Genomic DNA, 25,992 nt, shown 5'->3' on the forward strand with positions numbered 1-25,992 from the left:
AAAAAAAAAAAAAAAAAAAAAAAAAAAAAAAAAAACTCAAGTAGGAGCCATCAATACATTGTAAAACCAGTGGGTGAAAAATTTTTTAAGTGGGTAAAGTTGTGTATCTGTAACCTTAAAGTGTCAAAAATATATGAATTACAAAGAGAGAAATAATAGCTTCATGTTGGAGAAACTCAACAATTGCCACTTTACAAGGCAGTCAGAACTAGCAGGACCAGTGATGGGGCTGATAAGCACTGCTGCCTGCTGCCATGACATACAGAGGAGAACACAGCAGCCCTTCTGAGGTATTTTAGGCAAAAAAAATGCACAACATGAATCCAATCGTGAGTATGTCAGACAAATCCAAGTTGAGGAACATTCTGCAAATCAACTGAAAAATACCGAAAAGTCAAAAGAACACAAAAGATAAGAAAACACTGACACATTGTTCCAGAATGAAGGGCACTAAAGAGATCTGGGGAAGACATGTGAAGCGCAGTCCTGGAGTGCGTTTTGGACAGAAGGGAATAAATAAGCTTCTTGTTCTTGGTTGTTCTTGCTATGAAGGGAATTATTGGGACAGTTTGTGTGTGTGTGTGTGTGTGTGTGTGTGTGTAAAAGACAGAAAGCAAGAGTCTTTATTCTGGCTTCTGGAGTCACTTATCCAACTGCGTCCTTCAAATCTCTACTTGGATGCCTGATAGATATCTCAAATTTAATATACCCCAAATAGAGCTGCTTCTCAAACCTGCTTCTTCAGAATTATTTCCCCTCCCAGTTAGACCAAAAACCCCGAAGTCATCTTAGACTCCACCCTTCCTCTTACATCCCATCCAGTTCTTCAGTAAGTTCTGTCGGCTGCACCTTTGAGATGATTCTGAACTTGACCCTGCCACCATTGTGTTGCTGGTCTTACTGCTTTTGTGTGGCTTTTGTTTGACCTTCTCTGACACAGGTCTCTAATCATCAACATAATCACCATTTAGCTCTTCATGTCATAACTATATGACACAGATGCTCAGAACCCTCATTGAAGGCTCATATACATTATTAATGTGTTTAGCAGACATAATCCTGTAAGTTTCAAATGTAACTGTTATTTTTGTTTCATGACTTTTTTCCTTTTGTTGTTTTTCTCTATTGTAAACAGAGTCATTTTGGAATTCAGCTTCCTTCAACACTGAGACTTCATACCTTCATTTCCCTGCGTTCCACGGAGAACTCACTGCTGACGTGTGTTTCTTTTTTAAGACCACTGTTTCCTCTGGGGTGTTTATGGAGAACCTGGGGATCACAGACTTTATCAGGCTCGAACTCCGGGGTAAGCTGCCCACTCTGGATAAGTCACAGGGTACCCATTACTTAGCAATAAAAGCTTTAACTCCACAAAATGTTAACTTTATTTCATTCTTTCTTTGTGATTGCATTTCCCTATAAAACACTAAACTTCTTTGATTTTAAGTAACCTTTTTTTTTTTTTTTTGAGAGAGAGAGAGAGGGTCTTGCTGTGTCACTCAGACTGGAGCGCAGTGACACTGTCTTGGCTCACTGCAACCTCTGTCTCCTGGGTTCAAGCAATTCTCCTGCCTCAGTCTCCTGAGTAGCTGGGACTATAGGTACGCACCACCACACCCAGCTACATTTGTATTTTTGGTAGAGACAGGGTTTTGCCATGTTGCCCAGGCTGGTCTTCAACTCCTGGCCTCAAGTGATCTACCCACCTGAGCTTCCCAAAGTGCTGGGATTACAGGCATGAGCTGCCATGCCCAGCCAGGTTATCGTTTTTAAGAGTAAACAAAACAATGAGGCATGAAGGACATAATAATCCATTAAAACGTCATGCCTGCCCCAGAGTACAGGACAGCAGAGCCAGAGTTTTAAACCAAACTGATCACATTGTTTACTGAATTCCAAAAATATTTGACCAGACATATTGTTTTTCACATACCCAAAGCTTAATTTATGACTGCCAAATTTACATTCAGTGTTTATAGAATTAGATGAGACTTTGAGCCATTTGTAAATAAAATCTCTGAAACCTAAAAAACAAATACTATTTGGGATTCTAGCTATGGTTACATTATCTCTACTATTTAGGACTTAGCAAGGTTGAATTGTAAACTCTGAGTATAAACATGTTAAAGTCTGTTTTGTTTCATTTTTTCCTCCAGGATACAGATGTATTCTGCCCTCCCTTTCCCAAATCAGTCATTTTTTTGCATTGTTGTCACTGTCTCCTTCCATCCTGAGCATGCCTTCATGTTTTCCTGTGTCTGTACCAGACTCAATTTTCTTCCCTGTGAATTTACTTGAGCAATATTCGTATCTAATATTTCTAGCTCCCACAGAAGTGACCTTTTCCTTTGATGTGGGGAATGGACCTTGTGAGGTCACAGTGCAGTCACCCACTCCCTTTAATGACAATCGGTGGCACCATGTGAGGGCAGAGAGAAATGTTAAAGGAGCATCTCTTCAAGTTGATCAGCTCCCTCGGAAGATGCAGCCTGCCCCGGCTGATGGGCGTGTTCGTTTACAGCTCAACAGCCAGCTCTTCATCGGTGAGTGCTGGTGGTTTATAACTGAATTTAGTGTGAATGCAGAGAGGGACCAAAAGAAAATCAGAACTGTAATGTACTGCGAGCAACAATTACCAACAACCACTATTACTGCTGTTGGCACCATTTGCTGATAACCTGGTAGGTTCCAGGAGCTTGCTGTGTGCGTCTTATTCGATACTTCACCGTTTAGGTATTGTCATCTGTTTACAGATGAGATAGCCAAGCCTCAGAGAGGTGGAGTAACCAGCTAATGAGAGGGATCCCAGGATAGCAGATCCCCAAACTTGAGCCATTCATATTGCAGAGGATTGGCTTGTGTGAGTGACAGCTATATTTTGTCATCACTATTAGTGTGATAATTAGATGTTTTTATCCATTTCTTGTTTCACTTCTCAGTGGAGTTAGAGAACTTGTAATTGGGGCAGAAGTCCTCCATGGTCCACTCAAAACCAGGCTACAGGAGATCTGCTGATTGGAAGCAGCACTGTGCACCTCCCCAGGGCCAGGCTTCCAGGAGTCCACTCCTGGTTTTCCTTGCTGCTGTCCTCACTTCTGGGGCTGTCTCATGGCAGGCTCCTTGTTTATAACCTGGTCTTGCTCCTCTGTTCTTGCAGTCCATTTATTTAAAGGTGATAGCTCTGGGTCAGGGAAGGCTTTCCTTTAGTTTGCTTATTTACTACTGTTTTATCACTGTTGTTTATTTTTCCCCTTGGGAAAAAATATATTTTGCTATATTACTTTTGAAACTATTCTAACTTAGGAGCTACACAGATTAAAGCTCTCACGTGTTCATTTCTTACATGTTTTAAAGTGAATAAGAATGCAATCTAATTAAAACTGGACTAAATCACAAATTATCATACAACCCAATTTATAGGAGGTGGGGTAGTTACAACTTCCAGGTACTAAATACTACACAGTGAATCCATGTGTGTATGTGGATGTGGGTGTGTGGATGTGTTTTGGGGTATTATACCATGACTTTCTAAAACCTAGCTTCAAGTGTGGTTAGCTCACATACTAGGGTGCAATGAGGCTTTTTCAAAGAACATGAAACCATCAAACTACTGGAAAGGAGGGATACACAGAGGAGTCAAACTAAGAACTTGATTTTCTCACTTGTAATCTTGGAGATTATTTAATGGAATGCCTAGAAACACAATTAGCATAAAACTCATCTTGAATCAGCATTCGCTGACTTCAGAATCACCCGCGAAGCTGATTGACAGTTCAGATTTGGGTCCCCCACCTTAGGCCCACCAAATCGGAATCTCTGGGAAGAGACACAAAACTCTGCATTTTCCGGAAACTCTAGATAATTTCAGTATTCCTAACAATGAGAATTGTTGCCTTCATAATGGTGTTTGTCACTACACAAGTGTTGTAAACCTCTCTAAATGGTTTCTCCACATTCATGTTTGACATGACAAAATATGCATGCATGCCGTATTCAATTACTGTTTAGCACTGTATCCTCTGAGAGGAGGCGATCCTGGGGCATGGTGTCACCCCTTCCAACTTCTCCTTTGCTTCTCCATTTGTTTTCACATTTTACTTTTAGAGTCCATCCAAGTGAGAAATTTATCTGTATATATTTTTATTATTGCGAAAAATTTGAAAGTTCATACCTGACCATTATAATGCACATTCTTATTCATAAAGTAAAATAATGTTTGATATGGTTTATATCATATATTTTGTTCTTTGTAAAGGAACTAAAGTGAAATTCTTTCTTACCCGAAGTTAAAGAAATGTTTTTAGAAGGACTATTTGCCAGACTCACCATGTTTGAAAGTAGCGTGAATAAATGTTTTATTTAATTTCATTTAAAGCTTCATGATATCACATTAACAGTTTATATTTTAAAAATTGCATATGTTCACAAAATTTTTAACACATTGTGATTGTTGCCACTCTCCATAAGGCCTGAGTTTGACATGGACACAAAATCCTGAATAAAATACCAAGGAACACATTTCTATTTGCAGTGTTTCCGTTGTAGGTGGAACGGCCACCAGACAGAGAGGCTTTCTAGGATGCATTCGGTCTCTGCAATTGAATGGAGTGGCTCTGGATCTGGAAGAAAGAGCCACAGTGACGCCAGGAGTGGAGCCGGGGTGTGCAGGACACTGCAGCAGCTATGGACACTTGTGTCGCAATGAAGGGAAATGCAGAGAGAAACGCAGAGGGGTCACCTGTGACTGTGCCTTCTCAGCATACGATGGGCCGTTCTGCTCCAATGGTAAGTGTGACCAAGGAGCAGGTTATAGGGAAACTATGTGAAACTTCTTAAATAATATGAAGAAGGCTTCTGGAATTTGATATTATAAAGAAAGGATACGATCGCGTTATTTGAAATGGAATAATTTCTGTACCAAATTCCTCTATTGAATTTAGAAGGGATATGACTGTTTTTGAAAACTTAAGGCTATCAGTCCTCTCTGGATTTCTTATTTAGAAGATCCCTGGGTTACCCCTAGCATCTGTTCAATGTTAATCCTCTCAAAATAATTTGTTTTTCAAAACTCTGTCCTTGTACCCTTCTGATTTTAAGATCAGCAAAGCATCATTGTTATTTTTGCTTTTAATTTTTAAAGGCAACTTCTTGCTGTTCAAGCCTCTCTGTTGCCCAGGCTGGACTTGAACTCGTAGGCTTGACCAATCCTTCTACCCATTGTCACTTGTGACAATGACTTGAAGTGATTCAAGAGGCCTTTATAAAAATGTCTTTTCTTATAAAACAAGCATATTAACTAGGAGGGGAAATTCACATTTAACTAAATATTGGCATGTCATTAACAGAATCACTCAGACACTTTGCTCGCTGATGCCTGACTCTTCTTAGAGGAGTGTAATGGGGCATCACACAGCTTCTGCTCAGGGACAAGCATGTTTTGAAAAGAAAAAAAGGGCTGGGTGGCCAAGGCAGTTGGATTACGAGGTCAGGAATTCGAGACCAGCCTGCCCAACATGGTGAAACACCGTCTCTACTAAAAATACAAAACTTAGCCAGGCATGATGGTGCACACCTATAATCCCAGCTACTCGGGAGGCTGAGGCAGGAGAATTGCTTGAGCCCGGGAGGCAGAGGTTGCAGTGAGCCGAGACCACGCCACTGCACTCCATCCTGGACAACATAGCCCATGCCACTGCTCTCCATCCTGGATGACAGACTGAGAACTCCATCTCGGGGGAAAAAAAACAAGAAAGGGACTGATTTTAGTATTAAGTACCCTATACTGACTTCTTTAAAATATTTATAATACCTTTATGAAAACTCTTAAACTATTCAGTCATAGAGCTCAAATGTAATAGCTTTTTTAAGTGTCTCTGGGCTGTTACACATACTGTTTTTAGCAGCGAAACAGGCTTTAATCACTATAAAATTGTGTGACTTTCAAAAGAATTTTGAGAATTCATTATCTAGAAGTCATTTAAATGTTCAAAAGGTATCCCATATATCTTTTGTTAGTCCTGAAGATCTCTGTGCTAGTAAATCTCGTAGTTCTGGAGTAAATGCAGAGCCCTCTTTGTATCTGAAAGCCAACGTCAGGAGTAACCACTTCTTCATGAGCACAAGTGCTGATTTCTAAAGCATTCCCAATGAACATTTGCTAAGTGCAATTTGAATGTTATTTTATAACCCAAAATTATCTTAAGCATGACATTGTATTGTAAGTAAATGGGAAATGGCACTCCAGTAGCTGGGGGATACATTACAGTTAGATTACTTAATCTAATAAGAACGATCTGGATTTTCAGTCAATTCTTTATATTTTATGGAAATGGAAAGAGTGGAGTAGTATTCCAAGACAATGAGCATCTCTCAACATTTTCTTTGTATTTATGGGTCTATCTGGGGTGTGTGTGTGTGTGTGTGTGTGTGTGTGTGTGTGTGTACTAAACACATTTTTGGAATTAACGTGATATAAAATTAAAATGTCAACCTTTCATAAAGTGTTTTAAGAGAAGCTGAAGGCCCTTCAACCTTTCTCTCTCAGAATACTGTAGATATCACTTTGGATTAGCCTTTATTTTCAGCCAATAAATTTGAGAAACATCTTCAGCATAAAAGAACATTTCTAAATTTTGACCTTGAAGGAGGGTTAGTCCTCAGATCATCTTTTCTCTAGCTGCTGCAGGAGATCTGTTCTATGCCTCCTACAAAGCAAATAGATTTTAAAGAGGAAGTAAAATTCAAAGAGAAAACATAGTACTCACACATTTCCAGCCTGGTCACATAAGGAGCTCTGTAAACCCTCTCTCATATGAAATAGGCATAACTGGTAAAAATTATTATTTTAAAAAGCAACTATTGAAAGTCTCTAGAAAATGTCCTAAGGAAATACATCAAATGAAGAAACATTTATTAATGAGTAATAACAATGAGAGTTTGAGCATTTAAGCCAAGACCCTCTGCCTGAACCTCCCTATCCCTAGCTCAGTATGAGGGAAGCTCCACTCTATATGGATATAGCCAAGAAGCCAAAGGTTTCCTCTCTCCCCAGGTCTACTCCAGAGATTCTGCATTACCCCAAGATTGGGTGCTGGCATTTCTTATAAACCCCAGCTTTGTGTGACAGAAGCTCCATCCACGGAGAAACAGTTGAGAAGTCTGGGGCTTCCTTCTTACACCAACTCCCCATTCCAGGAAATAAGGTCTTCAGGCATGGCAACTGGAAAATACTGTGTTCCAATTGCCCTCATTCCAGCTTGCTTGCAGGGAACAGTTTCTACACCAGGAGAGGCAAGTCAAGAAGTTACTTTTCCCGCCCTGTGTCTTACTTGTAAGCAAAGGTTTTACTACAAAGGAGCAGGCCACTCTCACTGCCCACAGCTTCAAACCAGTTAGACAGATTTGACCAAGAGGGATGCCATGAAAACACACAGCTTGGTAGCCCTCCCCAAGTGACCTGATTTCTATTTGGAACAGAGCATGGATAAGTTTAAGCATAGTGATATGAAGATATTGGTAATAAGCAAGTAATAGAATGTTGATAACTCTAAGAGAATCAAATGAGTTAAACCACGGAAGTTTAACAGAGAAAAGAAGAAAATCAGCATACGTGAAACGGGATCAATAGAGATTGTGTATCCTGAAGAAGACAGAGAAATAATAATGAAAAAATAAACAGAGCATCAGAGAAATACCAGACATAACTAAGCACACCTACATATTTATAATTGAAAATACCAAAAGAGAAAGGATCAGAAAAAAAATTTTGAAAAAAAAGGTTGAAAACATCCCCACATTAATGAAAAATCATTAATCTAACATACAGAAGCTCAATGGAATACAGATAACACAAAGAAGTTTCTATCCAGACACATCTTATTAAAAACATTGAAAGCTAAAGTCGACAAAGAAATTTTAAAAGCAGTAAGAGAAGAATAGTATATACAAGGAAACACCAGGATTAACAGCTGACTTGTAATCAGCATAATGGAGGCCACAAGGTGATGAGATAACATATTCAAAGAGGTAAAAGAAAACCATTGTCATCAAGAAACTTATACCCAGCAAAACCATCTTTCATGTTCAGTAGCACTGGATGACTATAGTTAACAATAATTTATTGTGTGTTTTCAAAATAATTAGAAGAGTGGAACTGGTATGTTCCTAACAAAAAGAAATGATAAATGTTTAAGGTAATGAATATTTCAGTTATCATTATTTGATCTACACATTGTTTACTTGTATCAAAATATTACCTCTACCCATAAATACATACAACTATTAGGTTTTCATAAAAACTAAAAATTAAAAAAGATAGTAAAATAAATTCCTACTTAACAAAAAGCAGAGAATTCACTGCTATCAGCCTGCATTAAAGGAAATAACAAAGAACGTTCCTTCAGGCTGAAGGGATGTAACCCAGACAATAATCTGACTCTACACAAAAAAAACAAATAGCAATAATAAAGGTAAGTGTGCAGGTAATTACAAAAGAAAGTATAGTCATATGTCTTATTTTCATTGCTTAACTATTTTAAAAAAACAATGTATAAAACTATAATACAGAACTTACCAATATATAATGTATATATTTCATTGTCAGGCCTATAGAAATATGTATTTTAGAAAAAACAACACACAAGAGATAGACGGAAGCAAGACTGTACTGAAATAAGAAAATGACACTAAATGGTAACATGAGTCAGAGGAACAAAGAAAGAGAACCAGAAATGGTAAATAACAACCTTTATAGACAAAGTCTATAAATATTTACTTGCTCTTTTTTCTTTTCTCAGATTTTTTAAAAGAGAACAAATTATATAAAATAATAATGGGTTTAATATGTATAAAAATAGTTCCAAAAGAGAGGAAAGTGAGCTATGTAGAAATAACTTTTCTAAATCTCACTTATATTTAGTGTAAACCTGAAGACAATTCTTGATAAGGTATATGTATGCAAGCTTAGAGCAATTACTAAAGAAAATAAAACAAAAAAATTGTCATGTAGTTTATTAAAAGGCTTATATACCAAAACATAGTAGATTTATCCGAGGATTTCAGGAGTGGTTCAACAAATGAAAATCAGTCACCATATTACACAAGATTCATAGAATGAGGGAAAAGATAGATGATTATCTTAATTGTTGCTGAAAAAAAAATTAACAAACTCCAGTAACCTTTCATGATTAACAAAAAAAAAAAAAAACAAAAAACACTCAATAAACTAGGAATAGTAAGGAACTTTCTCAATATGATAAAGACCATATATGAAAAACCTAAAACTGACATCACACTCAGTGGTGAAAGCTTCTTTCCTAAAATAAGAACAGGACAAGGATGCCCGGTTTTACCACCTCTGTTTATCATAGTACTGGAAGTTCCGGTTAGAGCAATTAAGCAAAAAGAAGAAATACAAGGCATCTAAATTGGAATAGGACTATCTGTCTCTCAGATTATATTATCTTATGTGTAGAAAACTCTTCAGAAAATAAAAACTGTCTGACAAATAAATTCAGCAAAGTTGCAGGATGCAAAATTACCACCAAAAATTTGGTTGTATTTCTCTACTCTAGCAATGAAAAATCTGAAAGTGAGATTAAAGAAACAGTTTCATTTGCATTATCATCAAAAGGAATTAAAAACCTTAGAAATAAACTTAACCAAGAAAGTGAAAGACTTGGATACTGAAAACTATAAAACATTGTTGAGATTAAAGAAGACCTAAATAGATGGAAAGACATTCCATATTCATGAATTGGAAGACTTAATATTATTAAAATAATAATACAACCCAAGGCAATATGCAGATTCAATCTAATTCTTATCAAAATCCCCAAAGCACTTTTTGTACAAATGGAAAATCCTGTATCACTATTTATATAAAATTTGAAAAAGCCCAGAAGAGTCAAAACAGTTTTACAAAAGAGCAAAGTTGGAGAACACATCCTTTTTGACTTGAAAACTTACTATAAACTACATTAATCAAAACAATATGGCATCGAATGAGGATAAAACTATAAACCAATGGAATAGAACTGAGAGGCCAGAAATGAGCCTTCATACATACAGTCAATTGATGTTTAACATAGTTTTTGTCAAGATCACTCAATAAGGAAATAACAGTCTATTCAACATAAAGGTAGGAAAAGTGGATGTTCACATGTGAAGACTGAAGTTGGACCCTTACCAAAATTAACGGAAAGTGAATCAAAGTTCTAAGTCTAAAAGCTAAAACTGTAAAATTTTTAGGAGATGATATATAGGCAAATCCAAATCTTCATAATCTTGGATTTGGCAGTGGTTTTTTAAAGATCACACCAAAACCACAGGCAACAACAACAACAACAACAAAAAATAGATTATTTGGACTTTATCAAAATTAACAATTTCTGTGTATCAAATAACACAATCAAGAGTAAAAAGACAACCCACCGAATGTGATAAAATATTTGCAAGTTATATATCAGATAGAGGTTCAGTATCTAGAATATGATAATAACTTCCACAACTTAAAAAGAAACACAGTCTAATTGGACAAAGGACTTTATCAGACATTTCTCCAAAAAGATATACAAAGAGTCAATAATCACATGGAAAGATGATACTCAACATCATTAGTTATTAAGGAAATGCAAACCAAAAGTACAATGAGGTACCTCTTCAAACCTACTAGGTTAACTATAATTAAAAAAAAAAAAAACAAGCTGGGCAAGAACATAGAGAAATTGGAACACTCTTTGTTACTGGTGGGAATGCAAATGCCACAGCCACTGTAGAAATTGATTTAGGGTTAACTCAGAATAGTTAAACATAGAATTACTTCGAACCCACCAATTTCACTTTTACATATATAACCAAAACAATTGAAAACAAGAACTCAAGCAGATACTTCTATACAAATGTTCATAGTAGCATCATCACAATAGTGGAAATTAACACAAGTGTCCATCAACACATGAATTGATAAAAAAAAATGTAGTGTATACATATAATGGTATATTGTTCAGCTATAAAGGGAATGAGATTCTGATACATAATACATTGATGAACCTAGAAGACATTATGCTAAGTGAAATCAGCCAGACACAAGACAGTAGATATTACATGACTCCATGTTTACTAGATATCAATAGACAGATTTGTAGAGACAAAGTAGATTTAAGGATACACGGAGCTGAGATGAGGGGGCAATGGAGAGTTATTGCTTAATGAATACAGAGTTTATCTTTGGGGTGGTAAAAAAAATTTGGAAATCAAAAGAGGCAATAATTGCACAGCATCGTAAATTTAATTAATGCCACTGAATTTCACATTTTAAATGGTTAAAGAGCAAACTATATGTGCTATATGTTTTACCTCAAAATATAGTGAAATCGAGAAAGAAATTAAAATGTTACATTCTAAAATATCCATCGAAACAAAATAATGTTAAGAAGGAAAGAGAAAACAAATAAAACATATAGGAAAAGGAAAAGAAAATGGCAGATGTAAATCTAACTGTATCAATAATAATATTAAATATTCATTGATTGAGTAGTCCAATCAAAGGGCAAATATTGTCAGAATGGGTAACAAAAGAAGTATTGAATCTCCAACTTTGATGTGAAGCATTTTAATCTCTATGCTGTCTAAGGACACCCAGTTTAGATTGAAAGGGGTAAGTTAGTTGAAAATAAAAGAATAGAAAACATGTACCATGAGAACAGTAACCCTAGAGAGCCAAAGGGAGTATACTAACATCAGAAAAAATAAACTCTAAAACAAAAGGTGCTACTAAAAATAGAGGAAGTTTTATAATGATAAAAGGTAATTCCCTCAAAAAGATATAACAATTAAAACTTAAATGCAGTAAATAATATAGCCCCAAATTACATAAAGAATACCTGACAGAACTGAAAAGAGAAATAGACAAATCAGGAGTAAAAGCTGAAGATTCAATACTTCACTTTCAATAAAGGATAGAATAATTACTCATAAGATTATCAAGAAAACAGACTTGGAAAAAAAAAATCCCAGTCATCTTAACACACATCTGTAGAACACGCCACTCAACAATAGCAGAATGTACATTCTTCTCAAGTGTTCATGGAACATATTCTAGGTTAGACAGCATGCTACCTGTAAATCAAGCCTTAATACATTTAAAAGGATTGAAATCATATGAAGGGTCTTTTTAAAACACAATGGATGAAATTAATAACATAGAAATTGTGGAATATCACAAATATGTGGAAATTAAACTATACACTCAGAAATCAAAGGGAAATTAGAAAAGGCTTTGAGATAAATGAAAACAAAAATACAACATTAGTAAAACATGTTGCACAGCTAACGCAGTATTTAGAAGGAAATTTATAACTGTAAACTTCAACATTTAAAAAGAAAAAGTTCCCAAATAAAAAACCTGACCTTCCACCTTAACACACTGAAAAAAGAAGAGCAAACTAAATCTAATACAAGTAGAAAACCAGAATAATAAATTGGCAGAAATTTCTCAAATGGGTAATATAAAAGGGACAAAAAAAAATAACCAAACCAAAAGTCAGTCATTTAAAATTGTTAACAAAATTGGCAAACCTTTAGTGCAATTGACTGAGAATAAAAGAGATGATTCACACTACAAGAATGACATGTGAAAGAGTGATATTGCCACCTTTACAGAAATAACATGTATTGCAAGGGAATATAAACAACTGTATATTGAAACAAATTATATAACTTAGATAAAATGGAAAATTCCTAGGATGTCATTAACTACAAAATTAAACCACTACTTCTCTTTCAAGAAGAAGGAAAAAATATAAATAGGCCTATAACAATAAAAGGAATGTCTTAATAATTTTAAAATACCACACAAAGTAAAGTCCAGGTCCAGATGGTTTCAAACAATTGATGCTATCAACTATCTGAATATATCAACTATTTAAATTATATCAACTACTTAAATAAAAAGTACCAGTTGTTCAAAACTCTTCCAAAAAATAAAAGAGAAAGGAGCATTTTCAACTTATTCTGTAAGGTCATTATTTCCCTAATACCAAGGCCAGACATAGACATATCTATATATATTTTTTAAATCTAGCGACCAATATCATTTAAGTAGATAGATGTGAAAACCCTCAACAGAATATTACCAAAGCAAATCCAGTCACATATAAAAATGATTATACATCAAGACAAAGTGGAAATGATCCAGAAATGGAAAGTTGTTTTAACAGCTGAAATTCAATGAATATAGTACACTATATCTTAGGATAAAGGACAGAAACCCATTAGAATCTCTATTGAATATGTAGAAAAGTCATTGGATAAAATCCAACATCCTTTCCTGAATTTTTGTTTAAATTCAAGAAACTAATTTATAGAAGGTAAATTTCTCAATCTAACAAATGGCATTTTTGAAAAACACATAGCTAAAGTTATATTTAATTAAAAACACTGAATTTTTTTCCCTAAGATCAAGAACAAAACAAGAATGTATACTCTGACTACTTCTATTCAGCATTGTACTAGAGGTTCAGACAAGGCTGGTTAGGCAAGAAAATGAAAAGAAAAATACATCCAGATTAGAAAGGAAGTAAAATTATTTCTGTTTGCAGACGACATGATCTTTTTATATAGAAAAATCCCAAAGAATTTACTTAAAACTATTAAAACTACAACTAAGTTCAGCAAAATTGCAGAATACAAGATCAATATACAAAATCAATTGTATTTCTGTACATTAGCTATGAACTATCTGAACATAAAATCAGTAAAGCAATTTTATTTACAGTAGCATCAAAAAAGAAAAACATATATAGGAATACATTTAACAAAAGAAATGGAAAACACTGAAAGCTATAAAACATTGAACGAAATTAAATATAAATAAATGGAGAGATATTTCATGTTATGGATTGAATAATATAAATAAAATACCAATATTCTCTAAATTAATATACAGATGCAGTGCAGTTTCAATCAATATCCTAGCTGGCTTCTTTCCTGAAATTGACAAGCTGATTTCATATGGAAATTAAGGTGATGCAGAATAGCCAAAACAGTCTTTAAAAAGAAGAAGAAATGTGATAGATTCACACTTTCCAATTTCCAAACTTACTGCAAAGCAGTGTATAACTGGCTTATGACTAAACAGTTAGGTCCAGATAGATACCCTCATATCTATGGTCAGTAGATTTTACAAGAGTGCCAGGACAACCCAATGGGGAGAAATAGTCTCTGAGACAACTGAATATACAGACACATGCAAAGGAATGAAATTAGACCTCTATCTCACACATACATAAAAGTGTACCAAATAGTCCTCAATCTAAGAACTAAAACTATAAAACTCTTAAAACATGGGAGAATGAAAGAGTAGATAACCCACAGAATGGAAGAAATTATTACAAACCATGTATCTTATAAGAGTCTGGTATTCAAATTATTTAAAGAGCTTTTACAACTGAATAAGAAGAAATATAACCCAATTAAATAATAGGTAAAGTTTATAAATAGTTATTTCTTCAGCAAATATGTGCGAATGCCCAATAAAATCATGACGAGATGGTTGGCAATGATAGCCATTAGAGAAATGCAGTCAAGTCATAGTTAAATACCTCTTCACACAGACAAGTATAGCTGTAATTTAAAAGAAAGGTAATAACAAATGGTGGTGAGGATGTGGAGATATTAAAACCCCTATAAATTGCTGCTTGGAATGTAAAATGGTATATCTGTTTTCGAAAAAATATGGCAGTTCCTCAAAATCTTAAAGTTGGTGTTATCGTAAGATTGAACAATTTTACTCCTAAGTATACATACCTAATAAAAATAAAAATATGTGTCCATAGAAAAACTTACACATGATATTTATGGAAGCATTATTTGTAATAGTCAAAAAGTAGGAACAACTCAAATGTCCATCAACTATTAAGTAGATCTGCAAAATGTGGCACATCCATTACTATTTACATCCAATGAAATGTTATTCACCAATAAAAAGGAATAAAATACTGATACATGCTATGACATGGATGAATACTGAAAATACCATGCTAAGTGAAAGAGGCCGTATTAGAAAGACCACATATTATATGATTCCACTGACATTAAATCTCCAGCATAGAACTCTCTGCAGAGACAGAAAGTAGATTAGTGGTTGCCTCGGCTGGAATGTTGGGGAGAAACAGAGAATGATTGCTAGTGGATTTGGAGGGTCTTGTATGAGGGAATGAGACGGTTGGGGGTAGTGAAAATACTCTAAAATTGATCATGGCAATGTTCGCAAGTGCCTGTGAATATACTAAAAGACATACATAGAATTCTACACTGTAATTGGGTCTATTATATGGCATACAGATTATATCTGAATAAAGATGTTTAAACATTAATGATTCGGGAAAAATTTGAACCCAAAGATGAGATAAGTTTCCTTTAAATTATACATTTATACTGGAGAATTAATCATATGTAAATATAAGATGAAGATGATTTGGAGAATTAAGTAAAATCTCTATTAAATGTTAATGAATTCTGGGTTACGAGTATATTGGAGTTTGCTACTTTTTTCTTCAAACTGTAGTTTTTAAAAAACTTCAAAAAGTGAAAAATGAAAAATAAAACAGGAAAGCATTTATTATTTTATCTCCCAGGATTTTTAAGGTTTTGACTCATTTTCTAAATGTACTTAAAACAAGATCCTTGGACTTATATTTTGTTAATATAACAAAAATGTATTTATCATTTCAGAGATTTCTGCATATTTTGGAACTGGCTCCTCAATGACATATAATTTTCAAGAACATTACACTTTAAGTGAAAACTCCAGCTCCCTCGTTTCTTCATTACACAGAGATGTAACATTGACCAGAGAAATGATCACACTGAGCTTCCGAACCACACGAACTCCGAGCTTATTGCTGTATGTGAGCTCTTTCTATGAGGAATACCTTTCAGTTATCCTCGCCAACAATGGTGAATATCTTTTGTGTAAAGAAAAAGAGAACCCTGAATTAGAAGAATAGGACTGTAATGACATGGGTCTTTTCAGCATTCAAACCACAAACGATGAAAGGAAACTGCATGCCGTCCAATGTCTTTGGTTTTTTCAGTGCCTTCCTTAGTGGTGATTATAAAAGCTAGCATTTCAAGATTAAATTAAGATGTTTTTCTCCCATTACATGTTTGATACTTTCACAGAGTTGATATGCAACTATACTTCCTATTATTGATAGGATGCCTTTAATAATACATAATAATCCAAATTGGTTTTGCAGTTCATTTTGAAATAAGATATCTAGATAGATAACATGCATTCCTTGCTCACTCTAAGCAAAATAGAGGAGCATTAATATAGATGTTATAGTACAACTATATAAAAGCCAATTCCTATAAGCAACAAATAAGTATGGTTCTTCTTTATCTATCAGTGGTTGAAAAACTAGTTATATCATTTTTATGAAGGAAAAATGAAATGACAGTCTCCCAAACAGTGGCAGTTGGGGTATTCCAAGGCTTCCACAGAAACAAGAAGACCAAGCTTTACATTTGTTAGGTACACAGCACAAAAGTTTAATGTCTAGAAAAAATTCTACAAAATCTCCGATTAACAGGATCTTAGTCTAAGCTGCAAGAGAATGATAGATAATGAGGGAACATCTCTGTAGGAGACGGGCGTGTGTATTAGAAGATATAGATATTGTGGAAACCTTGCCTCCTGACAAAACCTTTTCTCTTCCTCATTTTTGGATTATGGCAGAAGACTTAAAATAATTCTGGATATAAAAAAATCTTTAATTATGTACATGTCAGTAAAACATTAAAATGAGTCTTATTAGAAGTTGTAATTACAGGAACTGAATGTTGATACAATATTTCATGGAGTTTCATCATTTCATAAAATAAATATAGTCATAATGAATTTATATCTGAGTTCAGAGATCTCATATGCATAATTTAAACCTTTTCATTTTTAAATGGGGAGTCTGCTTATTAACAACACATTTAGTCTTGACTTTTAAAATAACATCATTGGACTCAGAGTCTGGCACTGGAATAGCACCTAAGTAATCACTATTCCAGGAAAGATGACTATTGGATGCATCTAAATTGATGCTAAATGGATTCAAAAGTGCAATAGTAAATAATAATAAAACTGCTCTAGAATCTTTATCAAGAGTTTTATAAAATACCATTTTAATTTTAAATGCCATTTATTTTTTTCTTTTTAGGAAGTTTGCAGATTAGGTACAAGTTAGACAGACATCAAAATCCTGATGCATTCAACTTTGATTTTAAAAACATGGCTGATGGGCACCTTCACCAAGTGAAGATCAACAGAGAAGAAGCAGTGGTCATAGTAGAGGTAATAATACCAATTCAGAAGTCAAAATAACTAATACTATGATTTTCAGAACAAATAATCTAATGCAAAAATTTGATGATAAATATTAATGAAAGAGCAACCCATTCAGTGCTGCTCTTCCATAAGTCAAGAATAAGAAGCCAAATATGGCCAGGATCTGGGGGAGAGGAGGTGGTTGTTTAGTCTGTATTGCTTTGTTTTATTTGTTTAGCAATGTAATTCTGTCAAGGGTATTATTAATATTTTACTATTTAAAATATCAAAATATCTTTGTTTTACTTTACGCAGTAGGGGAATGTTCTCTAGTTTATCATGGTGACTACTGGTGGAATCTATTCATTGATATTGCAATGGGAACTTGACCTATTCTGATTATAAAAGAACAAATACTTAGCAACTTAAAAACATGATTTAAAAGCATACAATGTAAGCATTAAAACGGGAATAAGTAAGAAAATAGACATGAGTCACAACAGAGGAAGTAAATGACACATTGTCATCAGCATTGCAAGGGAAATATACTTTTAATCTGTATAGAGAACAACAATTCTTGGTTTTATGTTTCAAATTTTCTCCACAGAATGAGTATTTAAGTTTAAAATAGCTGATTCCATCTTTTTCGTGGATCCTGCCAATTATGGAAAAGAGTAAAGCCAGGAAGGGGGTAGATCGTGGATAGAGTGGTAGCTGATGGCATCATAGGATTTGCTTACAAAGTGGCTTCCCCTTCTAAATGATTCATTATCTTGAACGTTTGTAGTGGTACTTAAAAGTGATTTATTTTCATCTTTTCTTTCCTCGTCTTCCTTTGCTTCCTTACCATTAAAATTGTACTTTCTGTTGATGTTTGCTTCTCATAGGTTAACCAGAGTGCAAAGAAACAAGTCATCTTGTCCTCAGGGACAGAATTCAATGCTGTCAAATCTCTCATATTGGGAAAGTTTTTAGGTAAGTAGAAGGAAGAGCTTTTTCCCCAAAAAACATAAGTGTCACGTCACAAACTCTGGAAGCATTTAACATGCTGAAAGAAGCTCCTTGTCTTACTTGAATAATAGTGTCACTGTGAGTGACAATCAAGGTGCAAACTGTACTCTTGCCTGAGCATACATATAATTATGAGTAAGTGCTCCCTGTGAGATGTGCAAGGGCGTTCCTGGAAAAATACCTCCACACTTAACCTGTCAGTTGGCAATCACGCATAATGAATCACAGTATTTTTCTAACCCTTCTTGAAAAGTGAAATGTTATCAAAGCCGACACAAAGTTCACAGATTATGTATTATCAGCATCAACCCCAGAGATGGTCATTCAATGACAAAACTAGGTTTGAGTTGAAAACAACAGAAAAACTGTTTATCTTCTTACAGCAGATGAATATAGTTTTAATTCTGTCTCAAGTCCTGCTTTGCCTGTTGTTTCCATCCTTTGTGACTCTAACATGTAACAGGAATGGGGAGGCATGTTCATAAATATCTATTATGCAATGTAGAAAGTTACACTAATTGTCTATCATATTGACAGGACAGTATTTGTAAACGCACAGGTTAGCTTTACATTTAACAAAGGAACTGAGAAAAATAATCTTTTTTTGAAGAAATATACCTATCTTATGTAAGTCAATTAAGAAAATGAACTACATTTTAATTTAAATCAATTAAGTAAATGAACTACTTTTAATATTAAGAGGATTAAAAAGTAGAATAATATTTATTATATACAATTTTGTTTCCTTTCAAATAAAGGAGAACATGGAGTTGAAGGTGTTAATGTTTTTATTCAAGGATGGTATATTCAAAGGCATGTAATTTATAGTATAAAAATCTACATTCAAATTCAGCAATGAAGCATATAGTCAGAAGCTACTGATCTTAGGAAATTATAAATATTCATTTTGCCTGTGCTTGCAGATAGAGATAATCATCAAAGATTAATACAACTCTTTATACTTTGAACAACTATATTTTAGGATTGGTTCTGCAATAAATTTTTTGCCACTGTCACATCATTTAGTAATGATACCAAAACTACAATTTTATATTTAAATTTGAAGTTACTTAGGAAGTTCTGTCTTTAACTTGTCGTAAAATAGACCCACAAGTTGGCAATAGAGAATCTCCTAATTTTACAAAGAAAGGTACCCAGAACACTCTGTTCTAAGTTATCAATATATTCTCTTGAGTCTCTGTAAATCTTTGATTCATCCCTTCATTTAAAAATATTTGGTGAGCGTCTACTATGAACAATTTATTAAGCACTGAGAAAGCCTCTGAACGAGAGAAACACTACACCTACCCTCACTAAACTCACATGTTGATAGGTATATAGGCTAGTAGATGAGAAGTTCTAATAAAATAATGGTCATATCCAGTCTGATTTATGATTATACACCCTAACAATGCCTTAGAAAAAAAATGGCCCAGAATCCATCATAATTAAGATGCTGTTTCTGAACAACTCAATATGATTTTGCCATTTCTCAATAGTCTTGCTGAATGGAGACCATTTCAGAATGATTATCACAAGATCAATTCAGAGTAAACCTATTTAAATGCAAACTTTTTAGATTTTCACTTTCTGTATAGCTTTGAATTTTATCAAAGAGGTAGTCTTAAAGAATGTGAACACCTCAAATACTTGATAATTGAGTAAAGGTGACCCATCATAAATTAAGATTTGTTTTTAAGATACTTTGGTATTATTGGTATTCTTTCTATTTTTCTGTGTGTGTGTGTATATGTGCGTGTGTATTTAAACACTATCTTAAATATACATATATATCAAAAACAAAAACACAAAGTGCAAAAATGGAATGTGACTTTTTGTCTGCTCCCTCAAAAATTTTAAAAAGTAGCCTGTAAACAGTTACATATGCACACAGATGAGCTTATAAACCTTAGGAGGTATACGTTCTGGGCTGAAGAAAAGCAAGCCCACCAAAGGACTGTATTTCAAATAGAGCTGTAGATATGTAAGAATGCCAAATCGTTTTGGTGATTAAATATTTCTGGAAATTGCTTTTTGAGTTTTGTAAGGAGATGTCACATAAGATAAGACATACAGTTTTAACATTTAAAATTCAATTGACCTATGTATTTTATATTACTTCTATGCTATGGTGTTTGTCTCATTTAGAAGAAATGTTTTATGTTGGGTCTGGGATTTGCTTTTACCTCACTTAAGAGCTAGTAAGGTTAAAGCTTTTAACTGTTTTGTGGATGCTGTCCTGGTACAAAGACAAAGGACGCCATTACTCATGGCACCGCAAGCCTTGTGAGCAGCAGCATGCTTGCATTGCTTTCCCTTGGCCCACAAGTCTTATGGGGTGGTGATGGGGTCCAGACTTAGGCTGCACCTGTGGCCAGGTTTGCACTACAGCATAGGCACACTGAGCTTGGGGAATCCACTGACTTTGTAACAAGCAGTAAGCAAGCCTATTCTTTGTCCTGGAGGTGGTCATGACCTCATGCCTCAAGGTTGCTTGCTTCAAACACAGCCTTGAGAAATGGCCTGAGTCAAGTGCTGTCAGAGTCTTTCATTTCTTGGTAAACCCAGCAAAGCATGCAGAGACACTCAGAGCCAGTGGTGGATTGCCTCTTTCAATACTGCAGAATAAAAACACCCAAAACTCTAAAAAGTCAAGAAGATATGATATTTTGTGTTTGTTTCCAAGAAAGAGCAATGATTATATCAATTAATCTCTTTATTGGTAAAATGAGGAGGAGGCTGCACCAAGTTATCTCCAAGATTTTCTTCAATAGAAAATTCTGAGATTTTCTAACTTGGTCCATGAACCAGGATTCAGTGGGCATCACAGATGTCTTGAGGTCTTTGAAAGTATAAGTCAACAAAACTAATGCTGTCTAATAGAACTTTCTGTGATGATGAAAAGATACAATGTCTGTGCTGTCCTATGTGGTAGTTCCCAGACACACTTGAGATAAATGTGTTTTTAAGCACTAGAAATGTAGCTATGTAGTTGAGATACTAAATTTTAAATTTTATTTAATTTTAATTGATTTTGAATTTCAATGGTCACGTGTGGGAAGTGTCTACCAGACTGCACAGTGTAGAAGACCGTCCACTTATCTAGTTGATTTTTTCTTTAGTTCATGTGGCACCCTTTTGTAAAGACACACATTTGTCTATTTGGCATGACGTCAATGGGTTGGGAAGACAACCCTACCTCAAAATTTTTTTTCCCACAGCTTCAAGTGCCAGTATTTCAAATTCTATATTAGAGATCCGTTCCTTTGGCTTAATGCCTTTCTTCTGCCAAAATACACATACCCCCTAGGGGTGTCATCAAAAGCCATAATCAGGAATTTAGGCAACCATGAGACCCCAAAGTTGAGAAAGCACAGAAAGGGTGGCAGACAGGTCAACATATATTTGATAACAGAGAGGCAAAAGTGAAGGGTTTTGACCATGTTGCCATGTCAAGGTAATAGAGAAGTAAACTGTATCTACGTGTCATCACAGTAAGGGTTGAGTTCTACTGAATATTGGTTAACAGCAATAAATAGCAGTGCTGGCTAAACCCTGGGAGTACAGAATCACCCTTGAGTTTCTTCCTGGGTTGTGGTGTGATGGCCAGGTACACTTCAGAGTGGGCAAAGAAACTCCTTTCTTTCAGATTTTCCATCTTTTAAAAAAGTATATGATGATCATTTTCTAATTAAGTCATTTATTGAAGATGTAAGAAAGTTCTACTGTCTCATATTAAACAATTGTTCAAGGTTTTTATTCATAATTTTAAGGAGAAGTCCGCCCTAAAATTATGATTTTTCTCTAAACTACAACTATTTAATGTAAAACCACCTTGTAGCATGTCAAAAGACAAAAATATTCTTACACTTGTTAAAATGGTGAGGCAGACTTTATTCAGGACGACGGCAGCAGGTATAGGAACTACTGGAATGGGGCTTTGCAGTCTGGTAAAGAGATTAGGCTCAACTTCAACACAAGGAAAGATGGGGATTCATAGCAAGAAGCAGAGTAGCTGGGGTGGTGGGGTGTCTGAGTGGAAAATTACAAAATAGGGGAGGGTAATTCTTACTAAACCAACTTACCAGGATTCTTGGTGAAGCCAGGCTGGGGTGGTTAGACATCACCTGCAGGATGGAGAGAGGGATGAGAAAGGTGATTAGATCTTGAGGGTGATCAGATATTGAGGGTGGGAGATTTTGGTTAAAACCAACTTGGAAGGACTCTTGCTAAGCTGGGTGATGAAAGACCAAAGGTCAGGCTGATTGAGCAGAGAGCTTAGGGTAGCCTGACCACCATTTGGTCATGGGGAGAATCTTCGTCAATCCTGTCAAAGTTCTTTCTTGGAAAAAATAAATTGTATAAAATCCTTGAACTAGAAACATCATAGAAAAACAAATGTAAGAGACATTGTCATTCTGGTCAGGATCTAAATGTACTACAGTAAAACCAAAGAAAGAAGGGTTAAGATGGGAAGTGAGAGAAGAAAGAAATACAAATTTCCCAAGCCTCCCATTCAGAGAACTGTTGGGTGGAACCTTGCAGTAGGGCGAGAGGGAGGGTGCAGAAAGAACCCGTGCAATGGCTCGTCTCACTGTGGGAGTGGGAGAAAGAGGTGGGTGAATCGTCTTGTTGGAAAAACAGGATCTTGTTTTCATATAACGGTGTAAAGGAATGATTTTGATTTCGAGGGCTAGGGAAGCTGAGCTCTCAACTCACAAAAGGGAAAGCAGGAAATAAGAAGTAAACTGATTAAACCAGCAAAATAAAGAAAAGGAAAAAAAGATAAAACAATAGTGCAGAATAAATAGTGTAAGATAAAAAAAAATCAGATACAGTGGTTATTACTCTAAAGACAAATGGACTAAACTCTGTCAGACTAGGCTTAATAATAGTTAAATGCTCTTACAATATTGAAGAAGAAGGGGCATCCCAAGGACTACCAGGCAACAGCTGATAAATTTGAGAAATGCAGCATTACTTTCAGATAAGACTGAATTTAAGATTGGAATATAATCTAATCTTAAATGAGCTAAAGAGGGATATTATCTGATGACAAAAGGTACAATTTGTTAAGATAATGTGAAAGTCATCATACAAAATAACAACTATAATATAGAATAAGCAAAACCAGAAAGGATATCCCGAGCTCTCTCCTCATCTCCAAGAGTCATTTTTCTGTAATCCTCTGGATTATTGGCTGTGAGTACCATGAAAATTTTATTTTAATGCTATATTTTAAAAAATTAAATGGCAGAGGATTTCTTAAATTCATGCCGTATAACTACTTTCCTATGAAGCTCTGTTACTTTCAGAGAGCCAGCCATCTGCACTTGAACAAATCATTTAAAACCCTGCCTCTCATAAGCCTGGCAATGGAAATAGTTGCCAGACTGGTAAAGGTTCAGGGTGACCTCTCCTGGTAAAGGAACGATGGGTTCGGGGGGACTTTCGTGGTTGGCTGTCTTGCAAATGCAGAGTGTCCCTGAGCCCCAATCTCCGCCACTGCACCCTAACTGTGTCCCCCTCTGTCCACAGAGGTCGCCGACACAGACCCGGACACAAGGCGGGCCGCAGCGAGCGGTTTCACCGGCTGCCTCTCGGCCGTACGCTTCGGCCGCGCTGCTCCCCTGAAGGCGGCGCTGCGCCCCAGCGGCCCCTCCCGGGTCACCGTCCGCGGCCACGTGGCCCCCATGACCGGCTGCGCGGCAGGGGCAGCGTCCGGCTCCCCGGCGCGGGGACTGGCTCCCCGACTCGCGGGAGGCACAGGTGTGTGACCCTCCACCCCAGCGCACCCGAAACTGCGCTTCTCTCAAATGTTTGTGAATTTCCCAAAAGCCGCCTTTTCTCCGTCACTGCCATCCTTTTTTTTCCTTTTTTAAAATGTATGTTTGTGATGTTCCTATCTTAATTGACAAAGTTTGCTATGCATAAATTGTGGCGTGATTAAATCAAGCTAATACACATCATTCTCCCTATTGTAGGTCGTTCTGGGCCAGCAGATGAGGGAGAGCCCTTGGTTAATGCGGACAGAAGAGACTCTGCAGTCATCGGAGGTAACAGGGCCCTGAGTGACCTGGTGCTTGTTATTTTATCGTTTTAGATAATGATGCATTACTTAGCACAATGGAAAATATATGTAAGAATCAACATTCAATGGTGAGGTTAGAGGGGTGCTATGTATTGCGTTAGTGTTCTTTTTTCTTCTTCTTCTTCTTCTTTTCTTTTTGAGACAAGAGTCCAGTTTCCTCTCACTGCAACCTCCGCCTCCCGGGTTCAAGCGATTCTCCTGCCTCAGCCTCCCGAGTAGCTGGGATTACAGGCGTTCACCAGAATGCCTGGATCATTTTTTGTATTTTTAGTAGAGACGGGGTTTCGAAAATAGCTGTATTCCCTAGGACGTATGGGATACTTGTCAAGGTAATGACAACTCTTGGACAGACCCAAAGCAATTATGTTCAAAACAATGGAAACCTCAGCTAATTATCAGAGCACATATTTTATGGTAGTTTAATGACAAGGGACGTGGTTTAGACACTCCCATGACAATGTTTCACTTATTTAAGAAGTTTTAAATACACACATTATTTAGTGTATTAGTATTTTGAAGTGTACAATTCCCTGTCATTGAGGATGTTTACAATGCAGTGCAGCAGTAACCACTGTAAGTTTCACTTTTAATCATGCTTTGGAAAGAACTAATCTAATACAGGCTAAGAATGTTTTGTGCTTATTTTTAATTGAAGAAAAGTAAAATTAAACATAGTTTAAGTGTATGTTTTGGCAATGAAAACTGGTTTTTTTCTGAAATATAAATTATTTAGAGCTGGCACAAAAAATAAGCATTCACCTTTCCTTGTTAATTAACGGGTGAATTATTGAAATCTTAATGGTATTCTTATTTTGCAGACTCTCCATAGCACATACAAAAGTTAACCAGGTGTGTTTTTTCCTCCAAAATGACAGGAAACAATTTAGACATAATAAAGTTCTGATTAAATTTTAGTCAAAACTAAATTCACATTCCTATCACTATCTACATTCTTTTTCTCTTAGAAGTAAGTAAGATGTAAATTAAAAATACATGACCTAATGAACAAAAACTGTTTTTAAACAGTTTCCTCTGGGAATGTGGTCAGTAATGCATATCTAAAAGGTATACTTTCGTATTCAATTTTTTGTTGTTGTTGTTGTTGTTGTTGTTTTGTTTTTGAGACGGAGTTTCGCTCTTGTTACCCAGGCTGGAGTGCAATGGCGCGATCTCGGCTCACCGCAACCTCCGCCTCCTGGGTTCAGGCAATTCTCCTGCCTCAGCCTCCTGAGTAGCTGGGATTACAGGCACGCGCCACCATGCCCAGCTAATTTTTTGTATTTTTAGTAGAGATGGGGTTTCACCATGTTGACCAGGATGGTCTCGATCTCTTGACCTCGTGATCCACCCGCCTCTGCCTCCCAAAGTGCTGGGATTACAGGCTTGAGCCACCGCGCCCTCGTGTTCAATTTTAAATCAAATCCAATCCTAAATCAATCTTGCTTTTTTTAGGAGATTTTTTTCATTGTGATGCCAAAGTAATTTCAACATGCTGAACATTTTCAGACTAGGCTTCCAAAGTCCTACAGATATTTACACAAATGTCAGGGCTAGTGCCCACCTTTTGGTG

The 25,992-nt window shown here is 35.7% G+C and overlaps 1 protein-coding gene across 4 annotated transcripts in view; it reads left to right on the forward strand.

Annotated features, from left to right (window-relative positions):
* The window catches only part of LOC116541840 (contactin-associated protein-like 3), a 74,611-nt gene that overhangs the window by 42,913 nt on the left and 5,706 nt on the right, over window positions 1-25,992 (forward strand). For all 4 annotated transcript variants that reach the window (XM_032266342.1, XM_032266340.1, XM_032266338.1 and 1 more), the window contains 8 exons: window positions 1,136-1,306; window positions 2,325-2,543; window positions 4,546-4,785; window positions 15,733-15,957; window positions 17,214-17,347; window positions 18,208-18,295; window positions 23,870-24,100; window positions 24,316-24,387. In XM_032266342.1, the coding sequence (XP_032122233.1) occupies window positions 1,136-1,306; window positions 2,325-2,543; window positions 4,546-4,785; window positions 15,733-15,957; window positions 17,214-17,347; window positions 18,208-18,295; window positions 23,870-24,100; window positions 24,316-24,387 (1,380 nt within the window). The remainder of the gene's footprint in view (window positions 1-1,135; window positions 1,307-2,324; window positions 2,544-4,545; window positions 4,786-15,732; window positions 15,958-17,213; window positions 17,348-18,207; window positions 18,296-23,869; window positions 24,101-24,315; window positions 24,388-25,992) is intronic.

This window comes from Sapajus apella, unplaced genomic scaffold (assembly GCF_009761245.1).
Source record: "Sapajus apella isolate SASKATOON/1434 unplaced genomic scaffold, GSC_monkey_1.0 scaffold157, whole genome shotgun sequence".
In the NCBI taxonomy this organism is placed as follows: domain Eukaryota; kingdom Metazoa; phylum Chordata; class Mammalia; order Primates; family Cebidae; genus Sapajus; species Sapajus apella.